Source organism: Lutjanus erythropterus, chromosome 2, assembly GCF_056507025.1.
Source record: "Lutjanus erythropterus isolate fLutEry1 chromosome 2, fLutEry1.hap2, whole genome shotgun sequence".
In the NCBI taxonomy this organism is placed as follows: domain Eukaryota; kingdom Metazoa; phylum Chordata; class Actinopteri; order Lutjaniformes; family Lutjanidae; genus Lutjanus; species Lutjanus erythropterus.
In genome coordinates, this window is record NC_139318.1 from 25368330 (window position 1) to 25380721 (window position 12392).

The 12392-nt window shown below is 36.4% G+C and overlaps 1 protein-coding gene and 1 long non-coding RNA gene across 2 annotated transcripts; both read left to right on the forward strand.

The window, feature by feature from the left end:
* The first annotated feature begins 878 nt into the window (after positions 1 to 878).
* LOC146331710 (uncharacterized) lies at positions 879 to 7268 on the forward strand. Its single transcript, XM_084734656.1, has 7 exons — positions 879 to 928; positions 1151 to 1177; positions 1264 to 1548; positions 1725 to 2021; positions 3501 to 3815; positions 6818 to 6877; positions 7106 to 7268. The coding sequence occupies exons 1-7, from the start codon at positions 895 to 897 to the stop codon at positions 7228 to 7230; spliced, it is 1143 nt and encodes a 380-aa protein (XP_084590782.1). The 5' UTR covers positions 879 to 894; the 3' UTR covers positions 7231 to 7268.
* Positions 7269 to 10279: 3011 nt separating this feature from the next.
* Positions 10280 to 11124, forward strand: LOC146331711 (uncharacterized). Its single transcript, XR_014771782.1, has 4 exons — positions 10280 to 10534; positions 10658 to 10674; positions 10803 to 10851; positions 11071 to 11124. It is a non-coding gene; the product is annotated as an uncharacterized LOC146331711 (long non-coding RNA).
* The last annotated feature ends 1268 nt before the right edge of the window (positions 11125 to 12392 follow it).

Consider the following 12392-nt stretch of genomic DNA (forward strand, 5'->3'; position numbering starts at 1 on the left):
CAGGTGAAACTTCACCTCCCTCATTTCACCATCTTTTATTTAAGTTAAGCACAGGATGTCCAGTATTAAAATAAATGAATAAAAATGTGTCTGTGCATATCTGAATAATGTATTCATATTCATTTATATGTTTAATTAATCTTAAGGTTTGTTCAAAAACACTAAAAACAAGACTGTGAAATATTTAAGGTCATGGTTTGGAGTTTTTAGTTTCTTGTGTTATTTTTTCTTACCTTCCTTCTTGTTTGTGGTTTCACTTCCTGTCTTTGTTTTTCCCTCTTTTTTTTGGATCACTAATTGCCCATGATTAGTTTCCCTCTGTATTTAATTATCTGTCTGTTCACTCCTTGGCTGCCAGTTTGTTGTTGTTTTCGGTGTTGAGCATTCAAGTCCTTTTGTGTGTTTTCCTTGTGCGTGTGGACTTCCATCTTGATTTTAAAGTTTATATTTTTTGCCTTTTTGTGTTTGGACTGACATTTGATCCCATAAGTCTGTTATCTATTTTCTGTTTATTAAATATTAAATTCTTTGAACTGCTACTGCACAATCTGAGTCTGCATGCTCAGGCCAGCATCTTGTTTTTTTTTAACCTGCTTGACATGTATAACAAAAGTTGGGTTTTTCTGTATGTGATGCACATATACCACTAGTCATTTTAGAAATGACAAATAAAACAAACCATAAGAAAGACAGTAAATCAGCAGAAATTCTGAACATATTGAACCCGTTAGCCAAGTCTGGTTTGATCAGAGTGTGTTATGTTTCTGTGGCCTCTGCCCGGGGATTTCACTCACGGTGCTCGTTGTGGTTTTCCTGTTCTGCTAAATGACACCTTTTATATGCAGTCAGACAAAGTGTACTCTGTAAAGGACATTCACAGCTTTCAGCTTCATCATGGCTGGACGTCTGCTGTTAGTCTTCCTCCTCTGTAAGTTAAACTCTTCTCTGTTTCTTTCATTGTAAATGTAGTTACACACCAATACAGGTACACTTTATTTGCATGTGCCAGATTAATATGTAATGTTATCTAATTATGTACGGGTATCAGTATGTTTTAGTACAATTTTATATCAGGTTTATAGAAATACAACATTAGCACGAAGAGCTTAGTATTAACTAATACATGTGTTTCTCACATTTTCTCCAACAGATTCTGTTTCTCAGATGAAAACACAAGGTTAGTCCCTGATTTTTAATATTAGTTTTCAACTAATGTTGCAGTGTCAACTAATATATATCATATGTGTACCTCTAAATTTTCAGCTCTTTCTTCACCTACACTGACAGTGAATCCACCAGCGATCACAGAGAGAGACTCAGTCATATTGAGCTGTCAGACTCCATCATCTGTTACTGCATCTGAATGTGTTTTTCGCATTGTTAGAGGAGGAACTGCTAAAACATCGTCCTGTCTGAAGACACTGACAGGAACTGAGCTGCTGAAGATGACACGTCAGAGTTCACCGGCTGAGATTAAAGTGCTATGTTTTTACACTGAGTCAAATTCTCAGTCTCCACTTAGTTTTATGTCCTCCATCATCGTACACAGTGAGTAAACAATGCCACCATGGACATGGACATGGATATTTTATGGTCTTGCTACAGCGTGAGCACAAACAACAACGTGGCTCTCAACATGGAGATCGAGTCTTCAGAGGAAGTTTTTTTTTTGTAAATTTCAGTGGGTATCTTCTGACATTATAAACATATGCTTGAATTTTCAGATCTTCTTCCACCTAAACTGACAGTGAATCCACCGGTGATCAGAGAGAGAGACTCACTCACACTGAACTGTCAGACTCCGCCATCTGTTTCTGTGTCTCAGTGTCATTTCTACACTGTGAGGCAGGAAACTTCCAAAGGCTTCTCTTGTCTGAAGACGCTGACAGGAACTGAGCTGCTGCAGATGTCAAGTCAAAGTTCACCTGCTCAGATCGGAGTGAAATGTTTTTACACTGTGAAGATTGGATACTTACATTGTCCCTCTCCACACAGTGACACATCCTCCATCACCATACACAGTGAGTGACTGCTCTTCTCATTCTTTCACATGATGTCAAAGAGTTAGGGTCATCATAGAGTTATCATAGTGTTAATGAAAACTTAGTGACAAAGTGCAAGATAGATATATTCATCATAATACAACACAGGGTTGTATAATGGGATTAAATTGTATTTCTCTTTTTTGCTATGTATGAGAATATTATATACAAAAAATATATACAGCACATTGATTGAATAAATAATAAGTAATAGAAATAAAAGTAAAACAAACTATATGACCTGGTACAGGATTTTTTAGGATTATTTTTAGGATAATCTGTAGCTATTGTTTTTATATTTGTCTGCTGTTGCTTTTGTTTTATGTTTGCTTCTTTCTTTAAATGCAGTTTCTGTAATGTTTTAAACTATTTATTGTCCTGCTTTTAGCTTTTGTTTTTAATTATCTCAAACGCAATTTTAATGTTCTTTTAATGTTTCTATTTTAATACGTTTTCAAGTTCTGTAAAGCACCTTGAATTGCCTTGTGTATGAATGGTGCTATATAAATAAAATTGCCTTGCCTTACAGTGATGAGGATGAATTAGTCTCACAGCCTGAGGGAAGAAGCTGCTCTTTAGCCTGGTGGTACGCAAGTGGATACTTCTGTATCTCTTACCAGGTCTTGGCAGTATGAACAGGCTGTGGCTGGGGTGCACACTGTCTTTTAGTATCCTCTGGGCTCTGTGTAGGCACCTCACCTCCCTGATATCACTAATGCTCAGTAGATGGCTACCAGCTTTGCAGAGTCTTTGCATCTTGGGTTAACTAGACTGTGGCCCAGGGAGTTTGCTCAAGAAATACAGCTGTTTCTGAGCCTTAACCAGGGTGGAGATGTGTGATGTCTGTGACAGGTTTTCTGTGATGTTGATTCCCAAGACCCTAAAACTGTTCACCTGCTCCATCTCAGTTCCTCTGATGTAGACAGGGTTGTACATCTTTCCCTCTTTTCTCCAAAAATCAACAAATCAGATCCTTGTTTTGCGGTTGGTGAACAGTAGGTTCTTCTCTGTGCACTACTCTGCGAGACTGTTGATTTCCTCCTGATATGAAATCTCATAGTCATCTGAAATATGGCTGATGATGGTGGTGTCACCTGCAAACTTCACAAAAGTTCTCTGTGGTGCCATATTTCAGGTGGTTTGAAAGGACTGAAAATTATCCAACAACTTCCATTCCCATTCAGCATCTCTACAGATTTGTCCTTTTGTTGTTGTTGTTGTTGTTGTTGTTGTTGTCATATTATGGTTTATTCTGAGTAATGATTTATTACAGTGTAACTCAGTTACCTAAGATGGCACATAGAATTGTCACATTGAATAATAAATTTGCATGCATTTTAAAAATATGATGACTAAGGTGTGACAGCATGTTTGAAATTGTTGCTAGACTATAACATACAGTGTACTTGATAGCAGAATAGTGGTTTGTATTTAATGCCTTTTCATTGTATTTTGTAGGTCAAAAACCACAGATGAGTCTTCAGTATTTTCAAGGTGACCACGTTCTCTTTACTTGCTCTCCACCTGGATCTACTACTCATGATACAAGATGTAACCTGTACTTTGGAGAGGCAAGTAATCCAGTTCGAACAGCAGCCATCTGGAGGAAAGCAACCCCAAAACTCAATCAGTGGATCTGCCAGTTTTCTGTCACAACTGATGATCTGCTGAGTCATCTACGTTTGGTCCAACATATTGATGCCAGCTGTGATTACAGTTTGGAAAGTGAACCCAACTCTTTGTCTCCTCGTAGTGATCGATACAGCTTGACTGGTAAGTCAGAGACGATATGAATACACAAACTACATTTTAACCTTTATTGTTGCAAGGTAGATTTAAGGTGGTGACATGGTCAAAGTAAACTATAATAATAGCAGCTATACAACACATAAATACAAGAAATTTGACGGTCAGTAGGTCATTTCTCTGCCAAGCGTAACCCCGGGGAAGATCAAGTGATGTTGCATGTGTGTGTTTGAGTGACCACCGGGATGGGGCTACTGTCCGTGTCCACAGCTAACCTCTTTTACTACTGGACCCATCAGCTCAATACATTTTGCCCACATTTATGACCATATGCTCAAGGACTTCTCATGGTTGCAGTGATTCACAGTTTTTGGGAAAACTATTTTATCGCCTGAACATATTCTAAAAAAAATTGAAAAGGCAGCACATTTCAAGTCTTTAAGTGACAGCGATAAAAAATAATTTACAAATGTTTCCAAATGTTTAGTAGTGGATCTGGACATAAGTGAAATAAGAGTATTTTGTCCTCCGTCAAGTAATAGTTAACCCAAAAATGAAATTTCACTTAATATCAGGGCCGTGCAGAGACCTTTGGAGGGGCAGGTGCTCAAAGTTAAAAGGGGGCCACGAATTTGCTCCATGGTGCTGATTCATAATCTGCCCTATATTATTTGTAGTGCTAATAATAAAGTAAAAAATAGGGGTGCTCCCATAGCTCAGTTGGTAGAGTGTCACCCCCATGTACTGAGGGTATTGGTCCTCTGCAGCGCTCGCTGGTTCGATTCCCACCTGTGACCCATTTGCTGCATGTCATCCCCCCTCTCTCTACCTCCTACAGCTGAAGATATGACAGGAATGTTATATCTTCAGCTGTACCTATCTAAAAGGCAAAAAGCCCAAAAATAATAATAAAAGTAAAAAAATAATTAAATATATAGAAATCATGTATTTAAATGTATTTGTGCTTTTATTCAGTTTGACTATCCACTTTGTGCAAGACAGCAAGGTTATAAAAGTTATATATTTTATATTTATGCATATTGTATTGAATTTGTGTGTATATATACAAATGTTATAAACAAGTACTGATATGTTTAAATGAGAGGTTGAGAAAATCACAATTCAAATTCTTCTAATTATTATTGTTATTTTTGTTGTATTTATACTGTAAGAGTCCAGAATTATGTGAATATGCATGTACATTGCATAGTTTTAGTGAAATAACAGTCTATGCCTCATTGCCTCTAGAAACAGAGGAAAAACACTGCAACTCACTTGACAGTAAAATGATACATCTCTCTAATGCACTTTGCTCAACTTATGAGGGTGTGTGCAGAGTCAGACACACACACACACACACACACACACACAGGATGCTCACGGATCGTATCACGGTTTTGAGTAACGGATCGGATAATTTTTCAGATCAGCAAAAAAGAAAAAAATGGTGGGATTAGGGTTAAATTATTTAAAAAATGCACTTGTCTTTGATCTTTGTCTGTCTGTAATTATCACCATAGTTATGTAATGTAACAATAATGATAATAGTAATGATAATGGTAATAATATTAAAAACTTCAAACGTATGCAGTGCTGTATGTACATATATTAGATCACTATACACTGTACAGTATAATACACAACTACGCTCTGTAGTCTGGCTCAATGTCCCGCCTACAGCAGCACATCTGATTGGTTAGAAGTCATGATCAATCAGCAGACACACTGTGTCACAGACGGGATGAGTCAGAGCTGCAGCGGTGAGCAGAGAGGAGCTGTGTAGAAGTTAAGACAGCTGATATCACCACAGTTTCAATAAACATCACAGTTTTATGATCTGTTTCTTTGGTGATAGCAGAGTTTCATCAGTGAAAAAAGGTCTGGATTTCATTCAGGGCGATGTGACGTCGCTCTTCACAGAGATGCGCTGCACACAGCAGCATCTGTCCTGTCTGCAACTCTGCATTGAGATTTCTGGTATTATAACTTATATAAAAGTAACAGTGGGTAAAACTTTGATGCTCACATGTGGTCCGCGGATCACACGCGTGCCGAACCGTAGAGGTCGATCGGCATGGGACACGGATCAACTGCGATCAGTTGCTTAGCAGCGCTTAGCTACAGGGCACATCTGGGCACATCTGGGCACGTCAGGGCAGTGAGGGCACGTCTACGTGAATCATGTGACCAACCGAGGGTAGATCTGAATTATTGTTATTTTGTTTTATTTATTATTTTGGGCCACAGAGACAGACTTTCTCACACACACACTTACATAAAACAAACAGACAAACAAACAAACAAAAAAACACTTTGACAAAAGGGCACTTTGGGCATCAAGGGGCAAAGGGGCAGGTGCTTCAGCACCCTCCGCCCCCCCCCCCTGCACGTGCCTGCTTAATATCTACTCACCCCTGTGCTGATGTGAGGATGGGTGAAGATCCAGTTCACAAAACACTCCTGGAGCTTCAGTGAAAAACAGCGTTGCAGCCAAATCCAGTACAATTGAAGTGAACTGTGACCACTTTTAAAATGTAAAACATTTTTAAATTATTTTTATACATATAATTATTTAGAATTTCATGGAATGATGCAAAATGGAAACGTGTGCTGTGGCCTGATGAGTCCACATTTCAAATTGTTCTTGGAAACCACGTTACAACAGTTTGACATTTTAGGAAAACCGTTAGAATACTCAACCGGCTTGCCTGAAGTCCAGACCTGTCTCTCACTGAAAATGTGTGCTGCATTGTGAAATGCAAAATACAACAACAGAAACCCTGCGCTGTTGAGCACCTGAAGTTGTAGGTCAGGCAAGAATGAGAAAGAATTTCACTTTCAAACTTCAACAATTAGTGTCCTCAGTTCCCAAAATGCTTACTTATAGTGTTGTTAAAAGAAAAGATGATGTGTCACAGTGGTAAACATGAATTGACCCAACTTTGCATGCATCAAATAAACATCTTGTTATTGCACATAAGTATTGATTTATTACAATGACAGGTCCAATCCATCTTCTTTTATTGCAGATATTGTGGAAACAGAATTAAGCATGATCCAGACAACGCCAACGTTTAGTCTGACCACAGGTACGACATGCTACACATCTAAAAGCCAATCTGCAAAACCACCACATATAACACTTATATATTTATAATTTTAGGTTTTTTTCCTTTTTTTTTTTTTTATTAACAGAGATGACTTTTACTTCTTCCACTCCTGTAACTATTGTTAAAACTACATCAGGTCAGAAAACTTCTCAAGAGCTTTTTATAAAAAGTGAATGTTTTAATTGAATATTTTTAAATGTACTTTAGTTTGCTCAGCAGGTCAGACCGTTGATACCTCAGGCGACAGTGGTACTTCTGCTTGTACTTTACTGACATCAATGAAACCAGCAGCAGGTGACGTAATTACTGAAGTTCTCAATGATTCAACCTGATGTTTCAGAAAATATTGGGATATTTTTAATGTTAATGCTTTTATATCTTCTTTTACTGGTATGATTCTCACTGCTGCTGTTTGACCTTTACTGACACAACTCCAGGCTCTGGTGACGAAATAACAGGTAAACCTAATTTTTAATTAGTGTATTAAAATGCTAAAATGCTTTCTTGGGAATGTTTATGAATGCTTTTGACTGTGTACTGTGTACTATGAAAAAAAAACCTAAACTGTTAGTCTGTCTGTTGGTGCATATAGAGTCACTTCTCTTCTTCAGTCAATGCTTGAGTTTACTGTGACGGCAGATAATGAAGCTCGAAATGTAAACAGCAGACATGAACCTGAGGTGGTTTCCCTCCCAGTTGTTTTACTCATTAAATATAATTTTGAACAGCAGGGTGTGTCTTGCAAATAACTAAAAACAAGTCGTTCTTTGATGCCTAGTTTTAGATATCGATTTGATATTTCATTGTACAGTAAAAGAGGAATTAAACAACACTTTAAAATAAATAAAGATGCCATTAAATACATGATGATAAAATTTAAAGCAAGTCATAAACAAGTAGCCAAAAGAATTTTAGAACTCAAAGGAATAAGGATGATAGATCCCCAATTAAACATCAGAAGCATATATGCATGCAGGCAAGTCAAATATTATGTAGCAATCAATGAAAAAAAAAAAATATAATAATGGAATTTGAAAAAAGATGTTATGAAACCAGTGAAACTCTACATCTATACCTTCAGTTTTAACACTTTTCCTTGATCATTAGTTGAAGAGAATCATAGTATATGACCTCCTCTTCTGTAATTTGTTCAAATGACAAATTATTGATGCCATTTTAATTAGTTATTGCACATGAATGACAGTAGATTAATTATATGTCAACTATGATTATGTGAATATTTGCTAATGTAAATAAATTATTTAATTATTACATCATTAAGTAGCGGTTTAATTACAACATTATACCAGTAAGAAATTACCATTAAAAAATGGCAGCACACAATAAATAATTAAAAACAGTAATGTAGAAATAAATAGTTCTTGTGTCCCAACATTTCCTCTCTCAAAACCCTCATGATGAGATTCATAGTTTTGAACCTCAACTGTCATACTGGGGGTTTTATGAACATTACTGTCCCTCATGTCCACCAGCAGGACTCAAAGCTTTTAGTCTTGTGCTTTGCTCTACTGTGGTGATTGCAGAGATGAATTTGTACATATCTTTAATCCTTTATGATAGCAGTTATTAATGTCCTCTTCTCTTAATGCAGACAAGATGGTATTGATGATCGGAGCAGGTTTGACTGTGGGCGTCGTCTTGCTTGGATTGACACTTCTCTTTAAACAGAGCAAAACTGGTAAGAATTAAAACTTTCACCTCACTGAATTATTTTGAGTGTTTATTCTAAAAGTCGGCAGCAATTGTAGGAAATATTTAATGTGGCCTCATGTTTTTTTTTTTTTGTGACAGTGTATTAATTTGTGATTTGGTTTTCTGTTTTAGATGGCAGTGAATATATGGTAAGTGTCAACAGTAAAAGAGTGATGATTTCAAAACTGCTTCTACTAAAACTTCTACTGTTTGTCAGCAGGATTATGGAAAACTACAGGAACAGTTTTCATGAAACTTGGTGGAATTGTGTAACATGGGCCAAGGAAGAACCCATTAAATCAGGGGCAGATACTCAAATGATTTTTTTTACTTCCATTTACACTGCGAGACAGCTCATTTGGCCTTAGAGGAATAAATATCATACATCTTTAAAATCTGTAGATAGTAGTAAACTTCAGTGGTGACAAAACATGGCTGTTTGTAGCAATACAATAACTCCATATCAGAATCCACATTCACAGGTACCAGGACTCCTCTCAGGTAGCCTGCACATGTAGATGCTCAAACTTCATAAAGAAAACAGTTTTGGAGCAGTCAGGGACGGCAGTTTCATGGGAAAACAACTGTAACAATGCATTTTTTTTCATGAACTAATGTGTGGTTATGGAAATCTAAAAACATACATATCGTGCAACTGATTATACTCTTACTATGTGAATTAACACTTTAAATGTAGATTTGTCCAACCTGTTTGTAAACAATTGTAGTACAGTATTTTGTTGTGTCTCATTTGCAGGCCGTCAGATACCGATGTTCTGGGTTGATAAAGCAACCTGAGCACAACAAATGAGAAATATAGGCAGAGGACAGGGTCTCTGCAGCACACATTAAAAAGTGGTCATGAGTGATGACTGAAAGGGATTATTGTTTCTGAGTGTATACATATTTTTTCAGGAAAATTGTACTTATTATGCCTTTAAGGAAAAAAACAGGAATTAAGGAAAAAACTCCACACTTCATGAGAACAGACAATAATTTGGGCCAAAAAGTTTGTGTTGCAGGTTTATATGTTATAGAAGAGAGGTTTGTGCTCTGTGAGTGCCCTTATAGCTCTGTTTTAGATAAGGCTGCTCTCACTCTTTGTTCTCTCAATTATTTTATGAAATGTTTTTCAGGGTGGTTATGATGAAACCTACAGTATCGTCATCTATCAATGCAACTCTGGTGAGCTGCTTTTCTCTTTCTGAATGTGGTATCAGACTCTCAGACAGGTTGATCCTCCATTTGATGGTGCAAGTTCTGCTAAAATGCTTAAAGGTGGCCAGAATTTGAACATGCATTAAAATACTATCACAGGTACAATCATGAAAAAGTGTATTTTCTAAATATGTACATATTGAATGCTTTTTGTAAAGCACAGGAACAGTTGACGGAAATACTTTATTTGGCTTCACATTCTTCAATGAAAGTACTTGACTTAACAATTGACAATAATAATCCCTGTTTGAATATTTTATTTTATTTTATTTTGTTGCATTTTCTAGGAAAATATTTTTCCAAGAGGTAAGAATCTTATTTCTCAAATATTATCAGTATCTTTTTTTCCCTAATTGCTCTGGTCTACATTGACAGTTTCAGATATTTATTCAGGCAGCTGCCCAGGACAACCACAGTCCTCTTCTGACTGGCATATTTAAAACATAGATTATAAGAAATAGAATTCATGGATTACTTTAAATATTTATCACACTAGATCAAGGTCAACAAACTGACAAAATGTCAATAAAAGGCACAAGAAGGAGGAGGCTGGGGTGCAGGAGCAAACTGCAGCAGAAAGTAGCTGTTTGGAAATGTGTACTGTGTTTTTACCTTCCTCTCTAATGAAGAGTCATTCTTTACAAAACCTGTTTTAACTTCTTTCATTTAGACCAAAAGGAAATGTCACATGTGGTAAATCGAAAGGTATGTTGATCATTTGCATAAATTACAATGATATAAATGTAATATGACAGTGTTATTCATATATTAATGTTTCAGTTTTGTTTTGTGACAGAGTTTTAAGTTGCTCTTTGGTTTCTGTTTTAGATGGCAGGAAACATATGGTAAGTGTCAGCAGTGAAAAAGAATAGATTTTTCAAACTCTGTCCTCTACTGAAAGGTTTTTCTTTCATGCAGTGACTGTCTCCTCTCACTCTCCCTTCCGTCTATCACTTCATGAAATGTTTTTCAGGGTGGTTATGATGAAACCTACAGTATCGTCATCTATGAATGCAACTCTGGTGAGCTGCTTTTCACTTCCTGGATGTAGTTTCAGGTTGATTCACCACGTGGTGGTGCAAGTTCTGCTAAAATGCTTAAAGGTGGCCCGACTTTGAACAGTCATAACGTGTACATTACAGGTAGAATCATGAATATGTTTGTATTCTGATAAATGCATAAAGGTGTCAAACATTTACAATTCACTGAGGTCTGTTATGTGTGTTTCTCTCTTTTCATAGAGTGACAACAGCAGCATCTCAGAGAAGCCAGACACCAATACAGTGTACAGCACTACAAAATCAAGCTCAAAAATCAATACAAATATTGCATCTTTGTTTTCTAATGTACAGGTTAAAAGATGTTTACATTGTTTACATCATGAGACATAGAATGGTGTTATATTTTAAATGGATGTCACTGATTTGATAGAAACTGAACTTGCATGTGTATTAATAAATAATAATAAAAAACACTGTATACAACTATTTAAAAGCTCATTAATTTCAAAAGCTGTTGTTCTGATTGGTTTTATTTATATTTCTCTTTAAAGGTGCAACAAGCGATTCTAGAGAATGATAACTGATTGTTGAGTCTCATTCTCAGGTCATCAAATATCAACACTTTGGGGTGGTGACTCTACAAAAGTGTTGGCTATGATCCTCAACAATCAACTTTCTTTCTCCAGAACTGCTTGTACCACCTTTCAATGAAAAACATGTTTTGTTTTTTTATGTGCTAGACAAGTGCTTTTCCCAAGAGGAGTGATTCACACATGTACTTTACATGTACACAAATGAAAAGAAGTAAAAAGCAACTACAAAACAACATTTCACACAAATGAAAAGAGAAAAACAGCAGTGGGATACATACAGTCCCAATGTATGAATGTAAGGGAATAATCGTTTTAGATGACTTTTAGATTTTTAGACATTTTACCAACTAGAGGAAAAACAAACAGCTTGTGCAGCACAATTTAGGTACAAAATGGTTAAATGTTCAGGACAAACATGAGAAATAACTGGTCACTTAGAGCAAACCATGAACATAAACAACAACACAGCAACAGAAATGATGAATAAATTTAGTCATTTTTCTTCAGAGTTCAGCCTCCAATGCGGTTGATTAAATCTAAATAGAAAAACTTTTACTTACTTACTGCTTTAAAAAGGATGTCTTGTGTGTGTGTGTGTGTGTGTGTGTGTGTGTGTTTGTGGTTGGCTGTTAGTGTGATTCACATTTGAGCTAGCTGTGGTTTTACTTGAGAGCAAGATCAAAAATGCACATATGTGAAAGTCCATGTGGTGAGAGACACAAGTATCACCTCTAGAAGATTCTGGACAGTCTCAGTCTTCAGTTTCATCATGGCTGAACACCTGTTGTTTGCCTTCTTCATGTGTAAGTTAAACCTCTTTAGATTTGTTTAATTATTAATGTAGGATTTTACAAACCTACATGACATTATGTATCAGCATGTTATGCCACACTGTTTACTTGTAAACTTATACTGGTACTGCAGTACATTATTAATGATTCTAGTTGTGTCTATTTACTTTGTTAACAC